Source organism: Lacerta agilis, chromosome 2, assembly GCF_009819535.1.
Source record: "Lacerta agilis isolate rLacAgi1 chromosome 2, rLacAgi1.pri, whole genome shotgun sequence".
Taxonomy (NCBI): domain Eukaryota; kingdom Metazoa; phylum Chordata; class Lepidosauria; order Squamata; family Lacertidae; genus Lacerta; species Lacerta agilis.
In genome coordinates, this window is record NC_046313.1 from 97,806,184 (window position 1) to 97,833,577 (window position 27,394).

General features: G+C 43.0%; 1 protein-coding gene across 1 annotated transcript in view; it reads left to right on the forward strand.

The window, feature by feature from the left end:
- Positions 1–27,394, forward strand: part of CADPS (calcium dependent secretion activator) — a 337,985-nt gene that overhangs the window by 166,761 nt on the left and 143,830 nt on the right. The window contains 4 exon segments of the mRNA XM_033141314.1: positions 7,564–7,672; positions 8,728–8,940; positions 16,171–16,182; positions 25,871–26,007. Of these exon segments, the coding sequence (XP_032997205.1) occupies positions 7,564–7,672; positions 8,728–8,940; positions 16,171–16,182; positions 25,871–26,007 (471 nt within the window).

Here is a 27,394-nt window from a genome sequence, read left to right on the forward strand (position 1 = left end):
ACTGAGGTTGGAGGCAAATGTAGGCCCTTACTAACATCTGTCGGGAGATGACAGTGAGGCAGAGCACAGTTCAGTCATCGTCGTGCAAGCACCTGGTTGTTTGCTGGCTAGCAGCTTTCCAATTGGCCGTAGCCCACTGACATCATGGTGCTAACTGAGCCACTGCCCTGCTGCTAATAAGCTTCTGCATTCGCCTCACCATGCTGAAAGATCCCACAACACCAAAACAGTGATTCTTGCCTGTGAACTACCCTACTGGCTGCAGCTGTAATATGAGGCTCTTAAAAGCATCAGACCAGACATCCCACAACTGTAAATGTCGTAATGATGTCACAGAAATCTTTGGTGTGCTTTCATATGATTCTAGTCATCTCATCTCATCTCACACATGTATGTTCCTGGACTTTAAAATCTGTCACTTAAAGTCTTTTGACAGTCTTATCAACTATACAGCTGGTGGTCACTACCAAACAATATTTTTTATATATATATGGTGGCTCTGAAGTTTTGAAGCCAGCTTCCTGTCACTATATAACAGAAAGAGCTTGCCCCTATCAAGTGAGCAGCAAAGGTTGTTCTTGGTTGGCAATCTTCTTTTAATTTCTGAGATTTGTTTCTTGAACAAGCCCAGTTCAATGAGGTTTTAATATGTCCCCCAAAATGGTCTTAAGGTTTCAGGTAGGTAAATATGGGATAAGGTGGTCTTTAAAACCAGCACTTTAGATTGGACCCAGAAAAAGTTGAGGAACATTCTACTTTCTCTGACAGTCAGCACAAGGGCGGTTGTGCTAGCATAAGAGCGGGAATAATGGTTGCACAGTGTGAAATCCAGTGCATCAGTTCTGCTTGCGGAAGCTTGTTGTGCAACTGGTTGTGCGACTGGTCGTATCGAGGCTGCAGGAATCTGGTGCACAACCAGCCGCAAGAACCATGCTGCACTCTCTCTTCTGCAAGCCATTCCAATAGCATTCTTCTTCTTTGGCGATCACTCGTAGCCAAGTAAGATTGTCTTCCATAAACACGGTTTTAACAATGAGTCCGTAAGTGACTGTGGAGGCCAATTCTGGACCCACACGTCCTTCCACAGTGGGGACATTGGTTTCCGGGCAGGAGTTGATCACGTTGTGGATTTGCCAAGCGTGCCTTCCTCTTAGCACGTTTCTCCCTTTGCGTCCTGAGTTCGAGTGTCTTCAAAGCTCATGGCACCTTTGGCAAAGGCTGTTCTCCAATTGGAGCGCTCACATGCAAGTGTTTCCCAATTGTTGGTGTTTATACTACATTTTTTAAGATTTTCCTTGAGAGAGTCTTTAAACCTCTTTTGTTGACCAGCAGCATTACGCTTTCCATTTTTAACTTTGCTAACTTTAACTGAATGCTACAATGAATTCCTCCCCTCATCACTGCCACCTAGCAACACAAGAACACGGGCTCCACCTGCCGAAATAGCACTGCTCCATAAGGTCACATGAAGCGGCTGCTGAGAATGTGCAGACTAGTCCCAGCTCCTCCTTGCCAATGTGCATGCCACAACGACGCTCTCCCCAATGTGTGGTCAGCATGAAAGACTCGCTTCACAGTAGGCGGAACCAGGGGGCCTGTCCCTGTAGACAGAGCCTGACACACATATATCTGCGCTTGCATAGACTGCCTTCAGACTGGTGATGTTGTGTCAGCCAAAGGTGTTGCTGGTGTGTGCATCGTCATCTGGGATTGGGATCTGCCCATGCAAGATGTGAGGCTAACCCTCTCAAGACTCCTCACACATTTGGTACCTACATGCACCAAACACCTGAATAGAGCTTATGGAACCTTAAACGAAAGCACATTTATTATGGCATATGATTTCATGGACTAGAATCGACTGCATCGTGTAATTCGCATTTAGCAGAATGGACCCCAAGGGTCATCTCGTCCAACCCCCTGCAATGCAGGAACCTCAACTAGCTCATACTTGACAGATGGCCATCCATCCTCTGCTTAAACAAGGGGCTTGTAGAACTTGGAGTTCAGTGAAAAAGCATTTTTATTGTACACTGCCACGATGTTTTTTGAATGAGTTGGCAGTTTAGAATTAATCTTATCAATAAATAAATAGAAGTAGAGCCTGTGACAAGTAAATCATAGCTGAAATGTATTCAAAATAAGCCCAGTGACCTTTGCAGCTGGGGATAACGTTAGCATGGTTTTTGAGGTTTCAAATCCTGTTGAATAAAAATATACTAACACCTGTGGTGGGACAGGACAGCAAATAAATTCTGTTCAGACCCAAATGAATGAAATTAAACTTTGTTAATTGTAATTCAGCAGTTTTATACTGGAATTTTCCTTCTAAATTCAATTTTTCAACTGATTAAATGAGGAAAGGTTATGCTATAATAAATGTCTTTGTCTTTAAGGTACCACACTATTGTTTTTATGGCAAAAAAGGCGAATAAGCTTATCTCTCTAAATACTGAACCGGGGTTGTTCAGGCTCAGTTACATATGCTAGAAAATCATGAATCAGGTACCCAGTGTTTACTGGCATTGCAAAAAAGGAATCTTACGCATTAAAATAGATGACAAATTAAGAACACATTTGCAGAATTACAAAATATATTCTTTTAGAGAAAACCATTGCAGGAAGAAAAACCCTGGTGAGATGTTAATTCTGGCTGACAAAGGAGCCAGTCTCCCATGGACATGTAATATCTGCTGGCATCCCTCATTTCACACTGATGGAGTAATTCAGATCTGATTATTTTGATTGAGTAACTGGAAGCTGGAGAGTGAACATTGTCAACATTAAAAAAAAAAAATTCCTCCCAGTAGCATCTTAGAGACCAACTAAGTTTGTTCTTGGTATTTGTAATGGATTGTCCAGGAGGTGGCAGCAACATGCTGCATATCTAGGGACAATGACTTCTCTTTCTGTCTCACAGACACATGAGCAAGAGTGGTGTTGTTGTTGCTGCTGCTGCTGTTGTTGCTGTTGTTGCTGCTGCTAAGATTCATACAGTGCTTTTTTTCTTTCTTTAAAAAAATGTTTAGGGGTACTCTCATTTTCCTACTCATATTGAAATACTGCCCTTCAATGAGGCCAAACTTAGATTCACAAAATGTTTAGGGGTATGCGTACCCCTGCATTCCCCCCCCCCCCAGAAAAAAGCACTGGGTTTATATACATTCTGCCCTTCTTCATCGAAAGATCCCAGGGCGGTTCGCAAGATACTTTTTTTTTTTTTAATGGTTCAGTCAACAGAGAGAGATGTGCTGTGATCTGATGGTGAGTTGAAGGGATGGAACCCATGAAGGAAACTTAGGAGGGTCCATTTTATTGGATCTCACCCGTGTGCAAGTCCACACACACCTTCTCTCTCATTCTATTATCTGCGCTTGGTAACAATTCAGTAAGTGTTCCAAGAAGCAAACAAAGGACACACAAAAGGGAAGCAGCTTTTTTATTAGTTAGAAATATTTCTGGACTCACTGCATTTCTTTATTACATGTGCTTTCTCTTTCTCCTCTCTCACTCCTCCACCCCATCTTCTGTCTGGTTGCTCCATTGCCTTTCCCCCAGTCCCTCAGACCCCTCCCTTTGCCTTCTTTTTTAATTTTTATTTCTAATTTTCATTTATATACATTTAACCATAATTTTAACATTAATCATCTATTCTCGTATATATATCATATAGATATCATATCCTGCCCTCTCATTTGCTATGCTTGCTGTTCATCAAGCCCATAGAGCTGAAACAGGAAGTGGAAACGAACATTGCTCTTCCAACTTACTCCTTCAGCTTAATATTTATTTATTTATTTATTTATTTATTTATTTGCCACCACCCCCAATCTGGCTGGGTTTCCCCAGCCACTCTGGGCGGCTCCCAACAGAATATTAAAAGCATGATAAAACATCAAACATTATAAACTTCCCTAAACAGGGTTTTCTTCAGATAGTTGTTTATTTCCTTGACATCTGATGGGAGGGCATTTCACAGAGCGGGCACCGCCACCGAGAAGGCCTTCTGACTGGTTCCCTGTAACCTCACTTCTCGCAGGGAGGGAACCACCAGAAGGCCCTCAGAGCTGGACCTCAGTGTCCGGGCCGAACAATGGAGTTGGAGACGCTCCTTCAGGTATACTGAACCGAGCCGTTTTAGGGCTTTAAAGATCAGCACCAACACTTTCAATTGTGCTCAGAAACTACTGGGAGCCAATGTAGGTCTTTCAGGACATATGTACTATGTACTTTTCCGGGGCAGGGGGAGCTAACCCCCCCCCCCCACACCACCTCAGGACAAAGGGATGGGGCCGATGGGTGACACACCTCAGAGGTTTTGCAAGTACCAAGGGAAGGCCTTAAGAGCGCATTTGCACCCACAGGCGTCAGAATTGGACCACGGTAGCACTGCAATGTTTGAGTGGGCAGGTTTCATTCACACACACCCCTGTAGAGGCTAACCATTTGGGAACACATCTTTAAAGCCTTGCAACAGGCAAACAACAAAAGAAACCCAGCGCTATGGAGGCCTGGGTGATGCAAGGAATGACTAGAGATACCCAGATGGGTTGTGACTGGTGATAATTCCTTCGCAGTAACACCTTGAAAATTGGCTCCCTTTCCTCATGTGGGTTTTTGGAACCACAACAATATCTTGTGGGTTTTTAAAGTATGGATAATCAGAGTGTGGAGAAAGTAGCAAGAAGAAGCTAGCAACAGATTTGAGAGTGAGGTGGTGGCAGTTATAAGCACATGATTAATGATTATTTGAGACCAGTAGAGGGCAGCATGGCACTAAATTATCTTAGCCTGCTTGAAAAATCTTCTGTTTTAAATAAATCACATCTTATTGTATATCATAGCAAGGTTTGTGCTTGTGTGTGTGTGTGGATATACATCTTGTTATATACATTCTTGCTAATAGTATGGTGTAGTTTGGTAGGAAGTCTCCTGGCTTTTCTGCGATGGCCAGCAGACACTCTCACACCCAGCGAGTGAGGGGGGATTTCTTCCAACCCCAACCCCACCCCACCCCCCAGTTCTTCCAAAATGACAAACACAATGCATTGATACAAGAGTTTTAAGGAATTGTCGGAGTCAAAGTTTCCTTCGGAGGTCAAGGAAATGTCCAAACCGATATAATTGCGTAAGGAATCCAGAATGTGACACAACCTTAACAAAGTCATTTTGAAATCATTTGACAGTAAATTTCCCTGTAAGTTCCTAGCCTAGAGCTGAGGAGAATCCTTTGCTTTCTTGCTGCCTTCTCCTAGACGATCCTGATTTTTCAAATGTTAAGTACAAGCTGCCTGATGGGCACCTCAAGGCGATGCCAGAGCCCCCTGCAGCCAGCAAGTAGAGTGCCGTCAAGAACTTGACATTGAATGTGTCATGTCACACAGATAGATGGTAAATCTGAGGACTGAGAGCTGCCATTTGCAGGACCAACGACAACAACTGTACATATCTGTGGGGTTTTCATATTGCTTTAATATGACTGGCAACCAGCAATTTAGTGCACATTGTTTCTGACAGTGTGTCACTCTGGCGCTCTCCAGATGAATGATAAGCGTTTCAAAGCATGTAGATTCCGCCTTTTGGACAATAGCTTAAAAAAAACTAAAAATAAAAAAAGCCCTGGGATCAATTCAGGGAGTGAAGAGCCCACTGTGAACTCTTTTATTAAGGAATGTTAAAGGATCGTTTTGGACATAGTCAGAACAATTTATTTATTCATTTGCCATTTGACTCCTTGTTTCTGCTACCCACAACAGGTTCTACCTGGATATCTCTTGTCCTGGATGCCCCCATGTCTAATAATAATAATAATAATAATAATAATAATAGTTCTAGTTGTTGTTATTTATTCCCCTTCCATCTGGCTGGGTTTCCCCAGCCACTCTGGGCGGTTCACAACAGAATATTAAAAACACGATAAAACAGCAACTCAATGAAGTTAGTTAGGCAAGGGCTGAGACTTATCAGCTAAGAGCTAATCTCCTCCTAGGGATAATTAGAACCTATTCTGTGGTATTCATGGATTCTGAACTGCTCAGGGACTGGGAGGAGAGATCTGCAGTCCATATCTAGTGCCTGTGTAGAGGAGCTTGCCTCTGGTTTCCTAAAGTCACAGGTTATACATCTGCAAGTGAACAGCTGAGGGCCCAGTGCAGATGTAACATTCTTGGTTTGTAAGCGTCATGTAAACTACACTATCCCAGTTCTGTTGTAACAGGAAAGTTAGGTTTACCATTACGACATGCCAAGAAGAAGGAGGAGGAAGTAGGGAGTGGACCCGATGTTGTCCTTGATCAAATAAGCCATTGGTTTATTAGAGTGGCATTGTGTTGCCTGAACCCAGCTCCTCAAGCTTTTCCTTAAGCCGCTGGGCAGGAAGCAGCCGCAGGTTCTGCTGATATACGCTTTCTGTGGCACGCTATGTGCCTGCTATATTAACATTTATTGCAATGCCACAAGTAGCTGTCAGGAAAACCAAGAACCCTTGCGCACATGGAAGGGGCATCAACATTTAATCGAGAAAACGCCTGGTACAGTGATAATCAACAGGGAACCACAGACCATCATAGCTCTCTGACAAATATACCCATTTGTTTCCAAACATACCTATTTTTCGGTGTAAACTTGAAAAAAAAAGAAATCTCAAATGTGTATCTGAGAAATACGATGCATGGAGAGGAACACTTATTTTGATGCCTCTTGCAAGTTGGTCGCAGTCTGCTTTCGTCTTTGGGCTACAGCCAGGGGTGGGGGACAGCAGTTTGTGGGCACATTTACAAACTGGAGGAAAAGTTGCAGGTGACACCCGCTTGCCGCAGCCACGCCTACCTGCACCACAACTCCCCCCCCCTCCCAGCTACATTCACATCACAGCCACGCACACCCATCCGCTCCTGCCTCCCTTATCAGCAATTAGGCTTGGAAATGTGTTTTCCCATGCCAGTGGGGTGATCTTCCTGGAGAGTAGCACTCCCACAAATCCCACCCCCTTTACAGCAGAAATTAGACTTGAAAGAAGCCGCCTGTGGTAGCTAATAGGAGGCTTTTTTCAAGCCTAATTTGAGCTGTGAAGATGCACAAGGACAGGGCACTGTATGTGCCAGGGAGGGACTTTATGGGCACATCTGCACCACCAGGCACCATGCTTATAACTCCGCAGTCCAGTCCCATTGGCTCCCTTTTATCGTTCCCTGTTCTGCCTAACGACTGCTCTGTGGACAAGAACGTTCCATGGCATATATTTGATTATCAGAATGTCAAGGTCTTACTCTGTGCCCCTAGGATAATGAATGTAGTATCCCAGCATTCTCTCTTCTGCTAAGTAGAAACCTGTGCACTTCAAGACTGGTTATGATCCCAAATTATAATTGGGGAGAGGTTTCATATACTGGGGTTTCAACTGAGATGATAGATAGATAGATAGATAGATAGATAGATAGATAGATAGATAGATACCGGTAGATAGATATTTAAGTGGCTGCATAAATATTTGCAGATGCTGCCACTTCAAAGAATTCTACCGTCATCACCGGGTGCTATTTAAGTGTTCTGATTTTCCTGCAGGTTAGCCAATATACCTTTGCTATGTGCAGTTACCGAGAGAAAAAGGCTGAGCCTCAAGAGCTGTTGCAGCTTGACGGATACACGGTGGACTACACAGACCCACAGCCAGGTAGACAAGTCGACGGGTGCTCTTTATTTTCTGGTTGCCCATTTGTTTGCTGAACAGTTAGGGGCCTCATCGGGATTTGTTCCATTTATTTCTGCAAGCTGCTTGTTTTCTATTTGTTGTTGCAAGCTACGAAAGGGGTCCTTAAACTGGTGCCTTCTGATCCCACATGGTGTGATAAAATCCTATAGATTACCACTTTCCTGTCATTGAAAACTGCCCTAAGTCTCTGCATCCATAATGATATGATCCCCAAGTCGTACTCACGGGCAACTGATTGATTAGTGTGTGTCAGGCAAGGGTTTCTTCCACATCTCTCCCAAGTCTTTGATTATGGGATATTTGATTATGACGGAAGGGTGGCGGTGGTGGCAGAAGTCTTGGTAACCAATGCCATAGATTAGGCCTGATGGGCCTGTCTGTTAACACTAGGGAGGAAAGTATGAGGAAGGGCTTTGCACTAACTTGTTGCTCTTCAAGGAGGTTGAGTACATGCCTGTTTGAAGACTTGCCTGGAGACTGCAACATCTTAAGTGTCAGGAGCAGAAATACCATCGCATAGAATCTGGCACAGTCACTTTCCAAGGGTTGGTTCTACATTATATGTGCCCATTTATTTGTAGGGCTGGGAGAGACCCCTGTCTGAAACCCTGAAGGGGTGCTTCCAGCCAATGTAAACACTATGGAGCTAGATAGTCCAAAGGTCAGACTTGGAATAAGTCTCCGCTTCCTACATTCCTAAGCTTCATTTGACCTTAGTCATTTGCCCCCTTGTGCTTGCTGGATTGGACGCTAAAAGTCTTTTGCCTGAATGCTCATATGAAGTAGGGACTTCAGATTCCCCCTGCATCTTGCAGCTTTCTGCACCACATTACATTTCTTTATGAAGAATCTCCTGGCCTTCAGGAGCAGCTTTCCTGGAGGCATGGGAGACTACGGGTGGTGGGGGGGGGGGAGAGAAAGCCTCATTGGGCAAACCTTGCATTTAGGATCCCAGCCACTGGATCACAAATCACATCTCCAATTGCTGCCATTCTAATTGCTGGCTTCTTCTTCAGGTTTGGAGGGCGGCAGAGCATTTTTTAATGCAGTGAAAGAAGGCGACACAGTGATTTTTGCAAGCGACGATGAGCAAGACCGAATCCTGTGGGTCCAAGCCATGTACCGAGCCACTGGCCAGTCCCACAAGCCTGTGCCCCCCACTCAAGTTCAAAAGCTTAATGCTAAAGGAGGAAACGTGCCCCAGCTAGATGCCCCAATCTCTCAGTTTTGTAAGTAAAACAAGCTCTAATTAAAGCAAAGAGAGAGAGAAGAAGTTGGGGGGGGGTGTTGGTCAAAAGGTTGCTTGTTCATGAATGGGGAGCAGGGGTGGGCTCCACCTTTTTCAAAATACACTTTTCATTGGTTTATCTTCACATCTGAGGATTCTGGATGCTGTGCGCAGTGGACTGAGAAAAGAATCCTATTGGGAAACATCCAAAGTAAAGTCTAAAATGCAATACTTGATGGAAAGGTTCTCAGAGGAGATGTCTCAGAAGGCTACAAGGTATTCCACACTTGTTCCTTACAACAATTACATAAACATCCACCCAGGGCTGTCCATTTTCAGTTCTTCTCTGTGCATTTTTTTTTATGGGACAAACCATTAGGACAGCCATATTCTGTCCCATAACAAAACTAGCTCTTTATGCCAGCCTTCCTCAGCTTGGTACCATCTACATGCTTGGACTACAGCTTCCATCGGTCCCAGGCAGCATGGTCAATGATCAGGAATGATGAGAACTGTAGTCCAAAAACATATGGAGGCTACCAGGTTGATACAGTGCCAGGAATCAGCCACCTTTTCAAGATTGGTGTTTTGATATAGGCCGGTGTTGTTTTAGAAAAAGCAGGTGTATTGAAAATGTGTAAATCCAGTCACCTAACACCAGAGCCGTCTCATCCATAGAGGCCGGTGGCGCGGCGCGCCAGGGCGCAGGGCACCCCAGGGGCGCCCCCGTGAGCCCGCCGGCATACCGGGCTCCCCCTCCCCAACCAGCCCCCGCCCCTATGGGCAGGCGGGCACTCGCGCGCCGGCGGGCGGGCGGGCTGTAAGCCGCCCGCCCTCGCCTCCCGGAGCCCCAGCTGGAGCGCTGAAGCGGCGCGGGGCTTTGCGCGACCTTCCAGCACTCCAGCTGGGGCTCTGGGAAGCGAGGGCAGCCGGCTTGCAGCCCGCCCGCCCGCCGGCTTGCAGCCCGCCCGCCCGCCGGCTTGCAGCCCGCCCTCCCGCCGGTGCGCGAGCGCCCGCCCGCCGGAGCGCGGGCGCCCGCTCCAACGCCACGCCTCTCATCCCCCGCTCGCCCACCCCCCCTCCCGAGGGGCGGCCAGCGCGGGAGGGAGGCGGGCGGAGAGGCGGCAGGCTGGGGGCGCCGAGGGATCGTTGCGCCAGGGCGGACGATCCCTCTAAGACGGGCCTGCCTAACACCTTCTTGTATCCTCCAAATTAGCTGTAGATCACAAGCACATTTTTTAAAAAAACTTTATTTTATTGTGGCTCTTTATTGTTGCCTCTGTTATCCAAATTTAAACAACCAGGAACCCAGCCTAGCAAGCTGCACAGTTAGGATTGTATTCGTTAGTTACAGGAAACAAGAACCTCTAACCCAAGACCAAATAAATCTGTGGTGCACTCGTGGTTTTCAGCCACTAGATTGTAAATTTTTCATTGTAATAATCAATTTACTGTTTTTTAAACTGTTTATTTTAAGAGTTTTAAACTCCACAAACACGTAACTTATTTCCATTCACAAATGTCTTAAACTTTACAGTATGTCACCTTTTAAAAGAAATAGATTCATTAGCAGATTCATTAGCAGTGCAATCTTATGCATGTCTACTCAGAAATAAGACCCACTGGATTAAATGGGGTTTGCTTCCAGGTAAGTGTGTATAAGACTGCCAACTTAATCATGCAATTTGAGAGATATTAATATTATTAATTATGTATCCACTCTTCCTCTCAAAGAAACCCAGAACGTCAAACAGAAAAACAAAAACAAAAACCAGGAGAATTTAAAATCAAGTGACACTTTTAACTAGCTCAAAGACATGATTTTGGGAAGAGGTTTAGAATAATGGTACTAATTGCGCTGCTAAGATTGTTAAGTTGTCCCATGGAGAAAGAGCTAAATAAATTTCCAGCACAATCTTTGGTGTAGGACATTTACCAGTTTCAGCTTAAAAAGTTGGTTTGGGGAGCTTGCTCACGTGAGCCCTATGCAGCTATTGCAGTCAACGTGTCGAGGAAGGATTATAATCACACCATGTGTAAATTATACTGTGTGCATAGGGACTTAAATAAATAGACCCTAATGGGCATAGGGTGGAACCTGTATAATCCGTACATTGCAATGTACAGATTGAGTAATTTGTGTCTATGTGCATTGGGGCCTATTGTGCGCTTAACCTCCTTTTCAGGTGTATGGTATGCCAAGGAGGTGGAGCTCATCAGCACAGTCATGATTCTCCCATTCTCCACAATTGGATTATAACATTTCCAGAGGGTTGTGATCACTTCCACATTGTGGCAGGGCCGTCATAAGCTTATCTGGCGCCGTGGTGCAAGGATCCATCCGGCACCCCCCACCCGCGGGCACAGCACTAATTTGTTGAGCAGCCTCCCCCAAGCTGGTGCCCTCCAGATGTTTTGGAATACAACTACCATCTGACCTGACCAGCATAGCTATACTAGCCAAGACTGATGGCTAAGACTCTCCCACTTTTCCAACAGTGACAAGCTGAAGAAGAGCGCGCGAGGAAGGGAAGGGCTTCAGCGGCTCCCAAACCCGGGATCGCCTCCCTCCGGCGGCGGGCAGGCCTCCTGCCGGGCCGCCAATCTCGGCTTCTGTTGCACCGCTGGGATCCCGAGCGGATCCTTCCCTGCCTCCATCTCTCCGTCCACCCCATCCCCTGCTGTGGCTTCCCTGCGACGGCGCCCGCAGCCCAAGGCAGGCGAGGGTCTGCTGCCGGCAGGGCTGGCCAGGCACAGCAGGCAGCTGGAGGGTGCGGCCTGATGGGTGGGGACACTGCCAGTTGTGGCCCGCCTCCGCCTGCTCGGCTGAAGCAGCAGGAGCCCTGGCTGCCGCGCTGATGGGAGGCTCAACACCGGCTGCAGCCCGAGAAGAGGCGGGCGAGAGGGTGCTGCCAGCGGGGTTGGAGGACAGCTCCTCCGGCAGGGTGGCGGCTGCAGGGGCGGTGCAGCATGACAGAGGCGCCCTCCAGAACTTGCCACCATGGCACCTTGCACCACTGGGCTCTATGGGTAAGACGTCCCTGCATGGTGGAATCAACCAATTGCGTGAACAATAAACCCATGATGAGCTGGCACACCCTTCAGCCTTCTCACTAAGACTCCTGAAAATCAAAGGTTTCTAAGCAGCCCAAAATCAAAGATTCTGCCAAGTCAGCATGGGTTTGTACATCAGCCTTCCTTGCCTTCTCATGTGTTGAAGGCTCTGGTAAATTTGAAATACATCAAAAGCGCTTGCCTTTACATATACGGACTCTTAGACACCTCACTATTGATCATGTTTTAGTTCCTTTTCCCCCTACAGAGTATATCTGTGAAGGTTTTGAAAGCTTTGAGAACTATTTAGATATACAGATATTGTTTTATCACATGCTTGCATAGCTTGGACTCCTACTCTGACTTTATTATTGCCCGGCAAAAGCTTGGTTTTCATTTCAGTACGAATGAAAACATGGCATGATTCAGACCGGTTGAAGTTTGTTCATTTCATGGTTTCCCTTCTGTTGCCCATTACAAAAGGAAAACTTTCATTGACTTAAGTGGCAGTTTGACTGATTGGTGGATTGAAATGCTACAGCATTGGGCCTTATAATGTAAGGTTACCAGATTTTTTTTTCAATGAATCCGGGGACACTTTTCAACTTCAATGGATTTTGTATGGGGACTGATGTGTAAATCCGGGGACTGACCCCAGGAAACGGGGACGTCTGGTAACCTTATTATAATGGCATGTGCATCCTCGCTCGCATCATCTTTGTGTGTGTGTTTGTGTGTGCGCGCACACATACACACACACACTGCACACATTAGGAGCAGCCCATTTTCATGATTTTAATGACATGACACGTTTGTGACACAGGTAAGGTAAGTAAACAGCATACTTTTCTGAATTGCTTGCACAAGACACCGCAGAGCAGTCTGATGGCCTTTCCTAGCTCAATGAATGGCTGGCTGATCCAAGAGTGAGTCATAAGAATACTTCTCCTTTACATAATCTAATACCCTTCCCCAAAGCTGTGCTGTTCCCATTTCTAGCATTCCATGTGCTCTGTCTTTACCTAGCTGTCACCTTTCAGGATTCTGAATTTCCTGTTTCACTCTTCAGTTCTTAAAGAATGGCTTCCTTTCCCCGCAGTCCCTAGCTGGTGCAGTGTGGGACATACAAATCTCAAGCCCATGGAACCTCCCTGATCAGCATAGCGAGCCTCCATAATGATTTCCAAATGGTTCCCCTCTCTCCTCTTTTTGACTCCTCATAATCTGCGGTGCTCCTCATCTGAAAACATACAACATTCTTGGGCACCGCAGGGATTCCAAAATGAGACAACGGAAATTCCAGACTTAGCTACGGCTGTACCAGATTGCTCCCCTGCTTTGGGATGGCCCAAGCATATCGCAGAATGTGACCCCTTCCCTGATCCATCCCCCTTGTATACCTAACTCCATGCTGAGCAAGCCTTTGAGGCAAAGAGAGAGCGGAAATACAGAACATGTCAGGGCGCTTGTGCACACATTTCCTCTTAGTGGGATAACTGCTGAGCTCCTTATATTAAAAGATCTAGTGATCTGGATACCCAGATTCTGCCTGAGTTATATTCCTAGCATAGCTGTTTATAAAACTGACCAGCTGATAAGAGCAATCATGTGCTCCATTGTGGAATATCTCTTCCCTGGAGACATTCCCTCTCATTTGCAGGCTTTGCTTCACATCCACATAAAGTACTCAGCTTCCCCTGTAGAATCCTGAGAACTGCAGTTTATTAAGGGTGCTGTGAACTGTAGCTCCGTGAGGGATAAACTATACTACTCAGGATTTCACAGAGGAAGTTGTGTGTGCTAAATGTGCTTCAAAATCTAGAAGAAGAAAAAACCTGGAAGAAGAATTGGCTTTTCCCTGCATTTCTCCTCTGTTGGAGTAGCAAATAGGGCAACCGAAATGAGTCTCCTTTCCAGAAACCTGTCCCTAAAGAAAACATCACATGCTCCATCTTAGCAAATGGAGGCAGTGGCTGCAGGCAACCCTCTTCTGCGTTCCTATTTCTTCTGATATTCTGTTTCTTCACAAAGTGATTGAAACAGAGACATATGCCAACAAAGACAACCACAGCAGAGTATTATGAGGGTAGAAAAGTGCAGACCTTTTAAGTCCTGATCGAGAGAAAATGACTGGTAGGTAACATGAACGGCTTTTTCCAGATAGCTGGAAAACTACCACTAGAGGTTGCTAAAGGTAATCCATCATAATAATAATAATAATAATAATAATAATAATAATAATAATAATAATAATAATAATAAATCACCATGTTCATACAGTCCTGAGATGAAACTCAGTTACCCTTGGGTTTATATACCACTTAATTGGCAAAAACCTCTAAGTCAAGGGAGGATATGAACTAAACAAAAATATTGGGGTGAGTGCATCTTGCAAATGCATAATATGTGCACAGGCCTTTAGCCCGAACCCATGCATCGCAGCTGCTTTTTTTTTCCTCCCCCCTGCTCACCAAAACACCAGTGAGCTCAGGCTGTGAAAGGTCATGCTTTATTAATGCCTGCATATTTGCATCACTTTTTTTTTCTTGCATCAGAACACCAAGCTCCTTGTTAAAATGCATCAATGGGCAATAAAATATGTGCAGGTAGAGATATAAGCATCAGAAGTGAGTCCTTTTTATGCACACATGATGATGACTGCCAGGTACCACACAGGGAAAATAGAACAAATCGTTCAGTTCCCATGTAAATCAAGTATTGCATTTTAAAGGGTCTCATTCATCTATTTTTCTTCAACCACAGAAAGGTAAGTACTATTGTGAGAGAAACGCTTTTATTCTTGTGCATTTAGCTTGCATATCCTTTTTGTTTACTTTTCCTTGTTCACAGTAGCATATAGTTCTTGGCTACATGAAAGGCTTGAAAGAAAGTACACATTAGAGGCACTTTTCATTAGTGTAAAAATTTTGTTAATGCTTTCATAGATGACATAAATTGCCTAAAGATGGCAGAGCTGCATTGTGTTACTGACCAGGAAAAAACAACAACACTCCGTTCTTACGATGAAGCTGTCTGTAAAACAGAAACTCGAGAACAACACATTTTACAGTTGGGAAACTTGGGAATAATACTGAATTCATTTGGTTCCCACCTAATTTGTCTTAGCAAATGTAAACTTTATGCAACACTCGACTTCCCGTATGATAGCTGGCTTCCAACTTTGAATGAAACAGATAGCTTTTATTTAAGTATATCAAATTTAAAAGTGGAGTGTATTTTTGCGGGCATTTTAAATGCATTAAAAAAACAATAGATCCTGCTATTCATCAGTTTTATAAAGTTCAACAATCCCGGTTTTGTTTTTTTTGAGAGACTGGTACTTTCATTATTGCTTTTTGTTTTTACCAATAAATCAATAAAAAATCAGCACAGCAATCCTATGCATGTTTATTCGGAAGTAAGAGCCACTGTGTTCATTGGAGCTTACTCCCAGGAAAGTGTGCATAGGATTTCAGTCTTAGTAAGCTAGAAGGTTTATGCTATATATGCTTTCAGTAAAAGGAAAACAAAAAAATCTACCCAAAGCCTTTGTTCATTACTCCTAAAATGATGCACAACACCCTTTGGCAATATATAAAGTTTCATGAAACGGCCACTTGTCTGGGGATATCAATTTTTATCTGTTCTGTTTTATTACTGGCACGCTAGCCAAAATGCACACACAGACACACACACTTTCATTTTTAAACCTTCTTTTAAACATGAAAGATTGTTCAGTAATTGTTTCACATATCACCTGTGCTTTTCCTTTCCTTTCCGTTATTCCGTTTTGTTTGATTTGTGGTATCTGTTCTATTTTACGATGTTGGTCGCATCACGTGCAAAAGATTTGGCTGTTCTTTTTGAGAATTCGTGTGATCCTTTTGTTTCACCCTTTATATATTTTGTATATATATATATTTATATGGCTAGGTTTTTGAGCTTCATTTTAAAAAAAAAAAATCAGCTGTTAAGTGTTGTTGTATATTCGTGTTGTTTTAAAGTTTCTTTATTTGTCTTTGGTTTTTCTTATTACTCTTATTATTATTTTGTTTCATTCTTTGCTTGAACCCAAGTACTCTAGCTGCTAGGTTAGAACTCCTGTCTGCTTTCCTGAGCCTTGTTGCTAGCCTTTATGTTATTCTGGTTTGTTCCTTCTTACCCTGCTAACTTCTAGCTGGACTTAAGGGTAAGTGCTTCCCTGTAGCTAGCACAGATCAGATAATCAGAGTCGATTATCTGACATATGCAATGTGCTTCCCCCCCCCACCCCTCCTCTTAAATCTTTCTCATGTTTAGATTTTGTAGTATAAATTTTCCATATTATTTTCCTGAATTTAGGTTTGAAATGTAAGTTTTCCATACTGAAATTAGGATGCATGTGGTGTCTGCATAATTGCCTTCTCTCCCCGGCTTTCATATTGGCATCAACTGATCCTCTTAGTAAAAGCCAACCATTGACATTTTCGTTTCCTTTTCCTTCTTCTTCTTCTTCTTCTTCTTACTCTTCTTCTTCATCATCCCAAGGTTGTAAATATGAATTAACGTCACAATGAGACTGTAACTATTACCTTTCTTTTGTTTCATGGAACTGACATCCAGTTTTTGGCTGCTTTGATGCCTGACAACAGATCATTCTGCACTTTGCCAACCTACCGTTCTTTTTTGTTTTGTTTTTCCCCCGTTCCAATGATTAGCTTGGTGTAGTTCACCAGCAGAATGGTGTTAACCCTGGGACACTTCCAAGAATAGAAAGGTAGGGCAGTGAGCCTTATGAGGGAAGCTGCTATATATTAAAGTGGTGGGCAGTAACAGTTCCCTGCGGGCGCAAGTATGACTGCTTACTGAGTTGCAGTTTCCAGTGGTCTAGAAACCAAAAACGTGTGTCTTATGTGGTGATCATTTTGGTAGACTTTTGCTTTTTCGTTTTTCAACATACCCATATATATATAACCACATAAGAGAGAGAGAGTAGCTTAGAAGCGATAGGGTTTCTCCCTTTATCCCACCTTCACCTTTCCCCCTCTTCCACCACCGCCACTAAAAACAAAACATAAATCCATTAAAATGAATGTTTTAGCATGCGATCTCAAATATAACTCTGCTACAGCAAAACAACAGCCTTTTTAAAGGAAAGGAAACGTAAGGAATCTTCAGCTGCTAAATCATCTTTTTGTTTCCTTTCCCCTAATCCTGGGTTTTAAAAGAAAGGCAAGCTGAATCCTTCCCAATAAAAACAGGTTCCCCTTCCCCTCCATGTTAACTTTTAAACAATATGCTGTACTAATTTTTTATTTATGTTCAAAAAGCTGTTCCTCATACAAATGGTGAGTGCACCTTTACTTAAGAGAGAATTGGAGCTTTTACTGGTCACGAGAGCTGGCAAATATGTACCTGGAGTATTCTGAATGCAATAATGAAATGGAGCAGGTGGGTTGGCGTACCTCCTGTCCATGAGGCAATACTCCTTTTTCCCCTTTTCTTTCTTTCTTTCTTTTCCATAAGCATACCCTGGATACCAGGCAGAATTTCTTCACCACTTCTAGCAAATACTCTTACTTTATTTTATTTAAATTCTTTTACTCAATTTTTCTTTTCTTTTTTTTCTTTTTAGTTCTTTCTAAGTTGGTGGGGGAGGTCTAAAGAGGATCAGATTTGCTATAGAACAGAGTTGGGGTAGAAAAATCTGGATTTTGCTTCTTTTTTAAAAAAGAAAAAAAAAGAAAGACTGAATGAATTCTGGTCTGACAGTATGTATCTTGCATTAGAATGCATTGCTATCCTCTTAGTTGTTTTATTTTCAGCAATGTGTGTGCTTTTAGTTGCTTTAGTCTCTATTTATCTCTCATGAGAACACTGCTATGTTTTCTTGTATTGTCAACTTGCAGATGCTACACTACAGGAATGCAGTATTATAATATAAATTCAGTTTTCACATTATTATTTTTTGCATGAACTTCAGATATACTGTAAATCACTGTCTGGACCTTTTTAACAGCAATGCAATGCCAAAAAAATCCCCTCTAATTACTCCATTCAAAACAATCCAAAATGCAGTGACTGGCACACTCTTTTGTTTTCGGAAATCTGTTTATTGAATGGACCACTTAGTTTATTCAGAGTACCACTAAAACATTACCTATTAAACACTTTTCTTATTGCAATAACATAATTTAGTGATTTACAGTCAAATGCATTACTGGAGATAAACCATTGAAACAAATTTAAAGGAATATGCTTGTTTATGCCATAGGGAGTAAAACACTATAAAGCATGGTCAGTTTTGTTTTGTTTTGTTTTGTTTTGTTTTTAAAGCAACTGAAATAATGCCAAAGAAGGGATCAGTATTGTATGAAACTTTACTCAAGTGAGAAGTCCTATAAGAACGATCACGTTGGCTTCAAACCAGGGGCAAAATTATGGCACACCCTAAAACAGCAAGGGAGATAGCAACCTCGTGTAATTAGATTTGGTACGCCAAATGCCAAGAGAACTATTGAGGCAGTGTTTAGAACCGAATTATATGCTGCTCAGGGTTTTCTCTCTTTCTCTGCCTGTTCCTCCATCTCTCTCTCTCTCTCTCTCTCTCTCTCTCTCTCTCTCTCTCAAGTCTGAAGTGTGCTTGTTGTTCTTAGACACTTTGCTACGGTGTTTTGTTACTAAGTAGTTACTTTCTGTGTATCCATTCAGCCTAGACCTATGAGACTATGAAGGAGCATAGTAGTTCTTCAAAACATGCAATCGCCTGTGTGTGCAAGAGGCTGGGAATTGCCTGAAGTCCCTTTTGCCCTCTTATCCACTGTTGTGCAGAGCTAAAGAAGAGTTAAGAATTGGGGGTGGGGGGGGAGAGAGAGAGAGAGAGAGAGAGAGAATGTATGCTTGCCTGACTATGCCAATAAAGAATCTTCTAGAAATATCTGTAAATGAATAGCTGCCATCAATCATTGTCATTCCTTTATTTCATGTCTACTGATGAGGTTGACTAGTGTCATTGTTTGTTACTGTCCAAACCATAACTTCATTCTTGTAACGTCAAACAGATATGACAAGCACACATTTTCCAGATGAATAAAATACAAAGTCACCTTTTAATTTACAATTCGGCGGTTGCTGGTGGTTGCATATATATATATATATATATATATATATATATATATATATATATATATATATATATATATATATAAAACAAATCTGTTCTAAAATAAAAATGTACTCGGATGCTCATTTGGCTTTTTGAGCTAAAACAAAGCTACTTAGTTCCTGCAAAATAAATAAAACAGGTTTTCAGATCCTTGCAAACGAATGAATGTGCTGCAGCCTTTTATAACAGGAATCATTCATGGAGTTTTGCACCCATCTGTAAGGCTCCATCAGAATGTGTCTAAACTCTTGATGTAGCAACAAGAAGAAAAATAAATAGAAAGAGAAAGATGCTTGACGTTTCTGTCTACTTTGGTCAGAAGATTCCACGCCCAAAGTGGCCTTTCTACAGCCAACTTATAGCACCAGGAGGGGGGGAAAGCAGTATTTTTCAAAGCAGTATCTTCCTGATGGCAACATGCCTTTTCAGAAGTGAGGCAGATATACAGTACAAAACATTATTAACGACAGTAGAGGTTTACAACATCTGCTGATTTAACCCGCAAATTGTCGTGCTTATATAGGGACATACCTTAAACCAAGTCAGACCACTGTTCCATGTACCTTAGTACTGTCAACACTGATTTGCAGGGACTTTTCAGAGTATCTGGCAGGGGTCTTTCCTAGTCTTACCTGTCAATGCTATAAATAGAACCTGGAATCTTCTCTACCGTAGAGATTGCATGCTGATCTGAAGGAGAGCTTTCCCTTTCAACAGCAGCCTATAACAGAAAGCCAGTCCACATGGTCCCTTGTCCAATGGGGCAACTTTTTAAGGGACACAGCAAGGCAGCAGCTGAAAAGCCCCCGCTGATTGACAACCAATATCATCTCCCCCCCCCCCCAAAAAAAAATTCATTTTAATGCATGGTGGTGGGAGGAAAAAGAAACATCTCCAGAGAAGCATTCTATTATGAAAGGCTTCCTTCCAAAACTGGCAAATAATTTAGGATTGTTTGTGATACCAAACTCCTATTACGGAATCTCCCCAAAACTCCCCAAAACAAAACATTTCCTTGGCCTTCAGCACCATGTTGAATGCGTTGGATTCTTTCTGCAAATGAAAGGGTCAACATGCAGCACACAGGCTCCTGCTGGCAAGAAGGGGGAGAGGCAATTCTTGCAAGTCCATCTGGCATGGCCAAACTTGGCCATCTGGATGTTTTGGGACTACAACTCCCATCATCCCTAGCTAACAGGACCAGTGGTCAGGGATGATGGGAATTGTAGTCCCAAAACATCTGGAAGGCCAAGTTTGGCAATGCCTGCCCTACATTCTCCCTACCACACTTTTCCGAAGAGTCTCCCAACACTGCAGAGCAGTTTCTCAGGGAAGGGGGAATCCATTAACATGGCCTTTGCTTCCCATGAGCGGAGGTCCAAGCCAAAGAATCCTAAATGTGCGAAATCCTTTAACATAAAGACTTCCAAAAGGACATTGCTGTGGAAGTTTACATTGTCATTGCTGTTGTTGACAAGAAGATCAGGGTTTTAGAAGAACCAAAATAGTTTATTGCTAACCAGTGATTCATTAAGATCTCTAACAACCATCTGTAATATTCAAGGAATGGCATAAAACCCACCTAATCCTGATAATTGGTTAAAATCCTTTTTCAAACTATAAAGAATATTTATATTTTAATATAGTTGGCAGGGATTGCATTGAAACCATTAGACCCATATGTAATTTAAAGTGGAGCAGGAGGGAAGGTAACAAAGGACAGTAGGTTTAGATATCATGCTTTGCTTTTCCTAGAAAGGGAAATGTTTTAGTGCAAGTCTATATTTCTGCCCCAGCCAAATCAACACTTGCTAAAAATGGAAGCCAATCAAAAACCCTAAAACAGCTTGCTGGTGCATTTATTTTATCATTTTGATGAAGGGGAAAAAAACAGCATTGCCAACGTAGGATGTTAATTAATATTTTATCCTCCAACATAGATTCTAGGTATTCCAAAGAGCTACAATGCAATTAGAAAGCATAACATTTAAAGTTGTGTCTGGGTGCCTAATCTGCAGCATAGTCGCTTTCCAAACCCATATCCAATTTCAGCCATGTTTTATTTTTATGTATCCAGATCTAAGAGGGCAATTTTGAACACCTTCTGTTCTTCCGTATTAACCTGTAGCTAATGATCAGAGAAGACTATTGGAACGTATAAATTCAAATTGCTCTGTAAGGCCTGTGCCGTCGTGCGTTTCAGTATCTGGATCTCCAGCAGATTGTATTCTGTCTGAGGAACCCATGTAGAGAACTTTGCAACTGCTTTGCTCCCCTTCACAGGAGTAGCTGAACAAACCAGGGCACAGCTCTTTATCATAGCTCCCCTTCATAGGCAAACCCAGAAACTATGGTCGTTGGCCTACCGACAGGCCAGAATATGAAGGCATGCTTAGGTCTGCACCTAACAGAAGGCTATGTTTAAGTGCTCATCCGGTTGCTCACACAAAGAGAGGTATGAAGTGGCTGCAAATGAGCTCAGTACACCCACCCCTATGTAGCTCTTGCTCATTCTGGCTTTGCATCATGACTGCAAACTTCGCCAGCACCTCTTTTCACACCGCCATTTCTAAGCAGCGGCTTTCACAGAACTGACTTCACATGACTAACTTTACACAGAGATGCCCTCTGTGCAGCGGCGGAGCAATCAGGAGCCTGGGGCGGCGCACGTGCCCTGCGCCCAGGGGCGGGGCCAGCCACCCACAGCTGGGGCAGGATGCTCTGCAGGGCCTCTGAGGAATCTGCCTGCCTCCTCTCACTCAGCCACCTTACAGCTGAGGGGGAGGCAGCAGGCAGACCGTTTCAGGAAGCACAGAGTCTGCGCACATAAGCCACCGTGTCTCTCCCAGGAAAGATGTGTGGCTTGGGTGCGCTGCAGGCCCTGTGGCAAGTGCCGCCCGGCAATTTGTCAAAAAAAAACCCCTCAGTGGCGACACCCGGCGCAGACCGCCCTCACCGCACCCCCTTCCTCTGTGGGAACAATGGATGTTGTATGTACGTAGCTGCTGGGATGCGCATAATTGCAGCAGCTCGAAAACGTGGTATCCATCGTCAGCGGTTGTGTACAGCCTCCATGTGGAGGCATTGATTGGTTCCCCTAACTGCACCTCCGCATGAGCCTATCCCAGCCACCAGCATAGTGAGGGCTGGGTACATTCAAATGTTAGTGTGGGAGCTTCTAAAGCTTGGAAGCTAGGTAGAAGATTGCTTGGCAAGTTGTCAAACCTCTAATAAATTCCATACCACCATTACCCCATGCAGTGTACACAGGCAGTATTCACAGAACTGTTAACCCCATCCCATAGTGAAATTTGTCACCTCATGGTAATCATCACATCAGGCTAGATATTGACCTAGAATGGATCCAACACATGTTGGAAGGACGCCACTGCCCCGGGGTGAAAAGGAGCATGAGCAATAAGCTTCTGGGAAGTGATTCCAGGGCCCTACATTATGCAGCCAAGCTGGTGGGAAGGGCAGCGCAGTGAGCATGATAGAAGCAGGTCTGGTTTAGGCAAACAACACCTGGCCAGAGAAAGGCTGTCCCTGGAATGCATTGCTCAGTGCCTAAACCAGCGCTCTCAATGGAGGGAAGAGCACTCCTAGTTAAACAGAAAAATGAGGGAGTCATTTTTAAATATGGGTCAGCAGTCAGTCATCCTGTTCTTCCCAGCTACAGGCTGATGTGGTGCATTGCAGAAACAGTTTTGTCACGTGCCCTGACACGTAGGGTAGTTCATTTAATTTTTAATAACTATTAAAAGAGGCTGAGCAATTAACTGTTCAGAGCCATGACACTGGATTCCTGTGAGGTCAGAATTCTACCCGCTTAGAAGATTGAGGGGCGCTTTCAACTCGTCGCCAGTTTACTCTGGCTCGCTTATTAAAGCATCGGGATTGACAAGGCACCATGGCTCATAATTGGAAAAGTCATGAAATATCTGAGCAGAACTGGCAAATGAAGGCCTCCAGCCAATTTGTCAGCTTGCAGTCTACTCGGGGAAATTTGAACACTGCAGCCTTGACTATTTAAAATAATTTTTTTAAGCTTCATCCAGCCTGTTAAAACTGTGAAGCTTTTCATCTACTATGTGTTTATTATTCTGGCTGCTGTAAAACTTGAAAATGGCAGGGGTGGGGAAGCCTTTTGCTGGTGTATTTGTATTAATCAAATTGATCTTGGCCCAGAGGGGATGGGCATCGTCTGTCAAAAGAGATAGACAGCATCTGATTGGTTGCTCATAGTGTGCTGCAGTTTGAAACCCAAGGTTACACTGGACTGTGCTGAAGGTCTTAAGCCTGTAGGGAAAGTAAACTTACAGCCTGGTCCATTGAAACTTACCAATGCACAATCAATCATCAATACTGATGATGGGATGACATTCTCTGCTGTACCTGAGGGCAGCAAGCCCAGTTAGGTGGCTGAGAGTGAGCTACCTCAGGGGACTCATGTGGAATATTGTTGGGCCTGCAGCTGCCTTACTCTGCCTAATGGTAGAGCCGGCACTATGGCTTACAGCCAAGGTGTTTGAGTCGTAGCTGTCAACTTTTTCCTTTTCTTGCGAGGAATCCTATTCGGAATAAGGGGATTTCCCTTAAAAAAGGGGGAAAGTTGACAGCTACGGTTTGACTTAATTCACACATTCCTTGCCACTGAACTGAGAAACATCCATGTGGCATCAGCCAACCAGATAAAACTATATTTAACGCTGCTCTGTAGATGTGCAGCTAGAAATTAAGTTGATGAAACATAAATTAGAAGATCAACCAGTTATTGAATAAAATAGGTTCATACTAAACAAAAAACATAAAACCATACTCTGGAATAGTGTAGCCTGTCCTTTCAGCGGGTTGCAGTTAAGCCCCTCAGAATTCAGTGAGGCTTTATTCCAAGTCAGCATGTTTAGGGAAAGGTTAGGCTGCCATTTTTAGTTCAGCATACAGAATTAAAGAAACACATACATTATTTGCTGAACTAACACCTCGTTGCAGTTAATGGAGATGCTTCAGGTTTTACAGTTTGCTTGTGTAGCCTTTTAGAAAACCAAAATCTTCTATGTAGATAATATACTATAAAAGGTTTGTCCCCTCCCTTCTCTTGTTTTCTTTTTATTAAAAAAGGCTGCACTAATTCCTTAATATAGGAGCCGGGCGTTCTCAAAGCAATTTGTGCAGTGCTCCCCACTTCAGAAACCTTTCGCAGAAATCTCCTTTGTTTCTATATAAGCACAGCTCCACTCGCTGTTTTTGAAACACAGGCCTTTAAAAAGAAAAAAAATCTTGTTGTGCTTTTGAAGTGAGAATCATCCCAAAGAAACTCTAGGTCTTCATTTTAAGTGTGCTATTGTGCCCTTCAGCTTTGCTAATTCTCTTAAGACCTTAGTAGGAAGCTGTAAACAAGGTGGGGATTTAAATCCCGATTTCCTGCTTTATTTGTTGAGGATTTGTGCAAGGCCTCACTTAGCAGAAAACTGAGTCAATGGAGAAAAAGAATTTAAGGCAAAGGGGTTACCGGTATTTTAATTCTGTTGCTCCTGAACAAATCACATCTGCGTCAGGACTGGAAACAGTGTATTTTGTAGACCTGCCCCTGTCTACAAAATACTTCCTTCTATCTAGGTATGATTTTAATTGATTGATTGATTAATGTGGGTAATAGGTGTAGTCTCTGGAAACTTGTACCAAAAGACATCAGCTTAAAATGAAACGAACAAAGTGGGTATTTTATTAGAGTTAAACATGTATTATTTATATGATGTTAGCTGCTCTGAGCCCGGCTCCGGCCGGGAGGGCAGGGTACCAAAAAAATTATTATTATTATTATTATTATTATTATTATTATTATTATTAGGATCGGGCAGCATCTTGCATTTCTCCTGTCCCCCACAAAGTAGAACAGAAGTTGAACCCCGATACAATGCTTAGGTTGCAATCCTATGTGCACTTACCTGACGGTTAGTCCCACTAAAATCTGTAAAACATACTTCTGGGATGAAATGTATATAGGATTGCACAGTAATTATCTGAAGCAATTGTTAATTGGGTCCCCCCCCAAAAAAAATAATAATCAGACTGTTCTGCCACTGAAATGGCAGATTAACTTGTCTGTGATGTTTAGAGGAGCATCTTTTATGTTGTTTCTTTCAGAAAAGATTTTAAATCTGCTGTAAAAAAAAATAGCAAAAAAAAACCACACCCCTATGTTTACGTCTGCAGGTTGAGTTTAAAAAAAAAACAACCCCAAAACCCATGATGGATAAGATTTTCGCCCCAAAAAGTCTAAATGGGCTTCTCCTTAGCCAAATATAGTAAAATTAAGAAAACATAACAAACCACATTTCCTTAGAATGGCAGAATCTATTACAATTATTTAGAAATACATAAATAGGAAACGGCTGTTTGTTACCGTCCCTCTAGTTTGCTTTTGGGGACGAGTTGTTTTGGAGGTTTGTTTGCTTTTGTGAGGGAAAAGTTATCTTGTTAAGTGCAGAAGAAATGTGTTCAAGTGGGGTAGATGCTGATTCTAGTACCTTTGGCCTCAAAGGCAATAAATAAGTGTTGCAAGTTGACAATGGAAGCTGAAGACTATTTGATAGAGGCTTGTGAGCCTGCAATTCAGCCGAATGCTAGGGAGCGAAGTAGTTCTCGTGCTTCATTTAATAGCACCTGATGCATCTTATGCAATGCAATGTTTCTCTAAATTGTTTCTTTCTCTATATGTATAAATGAACAGATGCAGATAGAGCTCAAAAGCATGGCATGGATGAATTTATCTCTTCCAATCCCTGTAACTTTGACCACGCTGCACTCTTTGAGATGCTTCAGCGCCTCACTTTGGACCACAGACTTAATGATTCCTATTCTTGTCTGGCAAGTATATTCTTTGGTCTATATAATATCAATACTGGGCACCAAAGTCTGATCTGGGGAAAAGTGTGTGCCGTGTCACTGCAATTAGTTGAACCCGTGCCTGCTTACTCCAGGTCCGAAATTGGCCCCCAAACGTCTTATGTTTCGAAAAACAACCTCTGTTGAACCTACTGTCTTTGCTAGCCATTCTGTACAGCATAGAGTTTCATGTTTCCTTTTTAATAAAATATTGACATGTAAATGCTAAGAAACAAGAAGCAGAACTGACACTCATACATTAGTATCCATCATTGCTTCTCGTCGTATCCTAACCAGCAAAGTCGGTGGAATTGAACCAGGAATTAAATTTGGCCATCACTAACAGGTGTTAAATTCCTGTATACCGGTAATTTTTAATGTACATTGCTATTTATTGAATGTGACTACATCCAAAGCTGTGTTTGATCCTGCAGTTGGGACTTTAGATTTTACTTGACTTTTGGTGTTGGGTCAGACACCTTCAGAACATTACACTTTTTTGTGTGGAATGCATATACTTTCAGTGTTATATATTATAGTTCACTTGTTCCTATGACAGCAGGATTACAGTTCTGGCACACCTCCTTGATTGTATTAAACATAATTTATAAAAGTTATTTGCGGCCTTGGACCCAACCTGTGTAGCTATGTCTTGCCACCATTTTAATCCCCCAACATAGCTTTGCTCTGCTGAGAAATTCACATTGTGACTAGACTCGCCTGCTAGTCTGTTGTTTCAACTACTAGACATAGTAGTTAAAACCCTACACAGCTTTGGCTCTGTATACCTGAAGGAGCATCTCTGCTCACATCATTCAGCCCAGACATTGAGATGCAGCGCCGAGGGTCTTGTAGCAGTTCCCTCACTGCAAGAAGTAAGCTTACAGGGGACCAGGCAGAGGGCCTTCTCGGTAGTTGTGCCTGCCCTGTGGAACACCCTCCTGTCAGATGTCAAAGAGATAAATATACAGCATTCTGTAGACACCTGAAGGCAGCCCTGTATCAGGACGCTTTTAATGTGTGATGGTCTGTTGTGTCACTGCTGTTTTTCCAGTCAGATGTGCAGGGTATAAGAAATAAATACATTATTAAAGGATCCTGGGTGATTTGGAATAACAGTTCAATAAAATTTGCATTGGTTTGGATGTGTTTTTTTTTCTCATAATGGGGGCCTGAATGATTACCCTATTGGAGTCATGAAAGGATTTCCCTGCAGATCAGATTGAATTTGTTTCTACCTTTCATTGGTGCATGAAGCTTAGTATATGTTCTGCAAACATTCTTGTGCTGTGCACATTATTATCTGGCCATGATAATGGTACGCTTGGGTCTTCATTGGACAGGTGAAGGGTGGGGAATGAACAGAGCT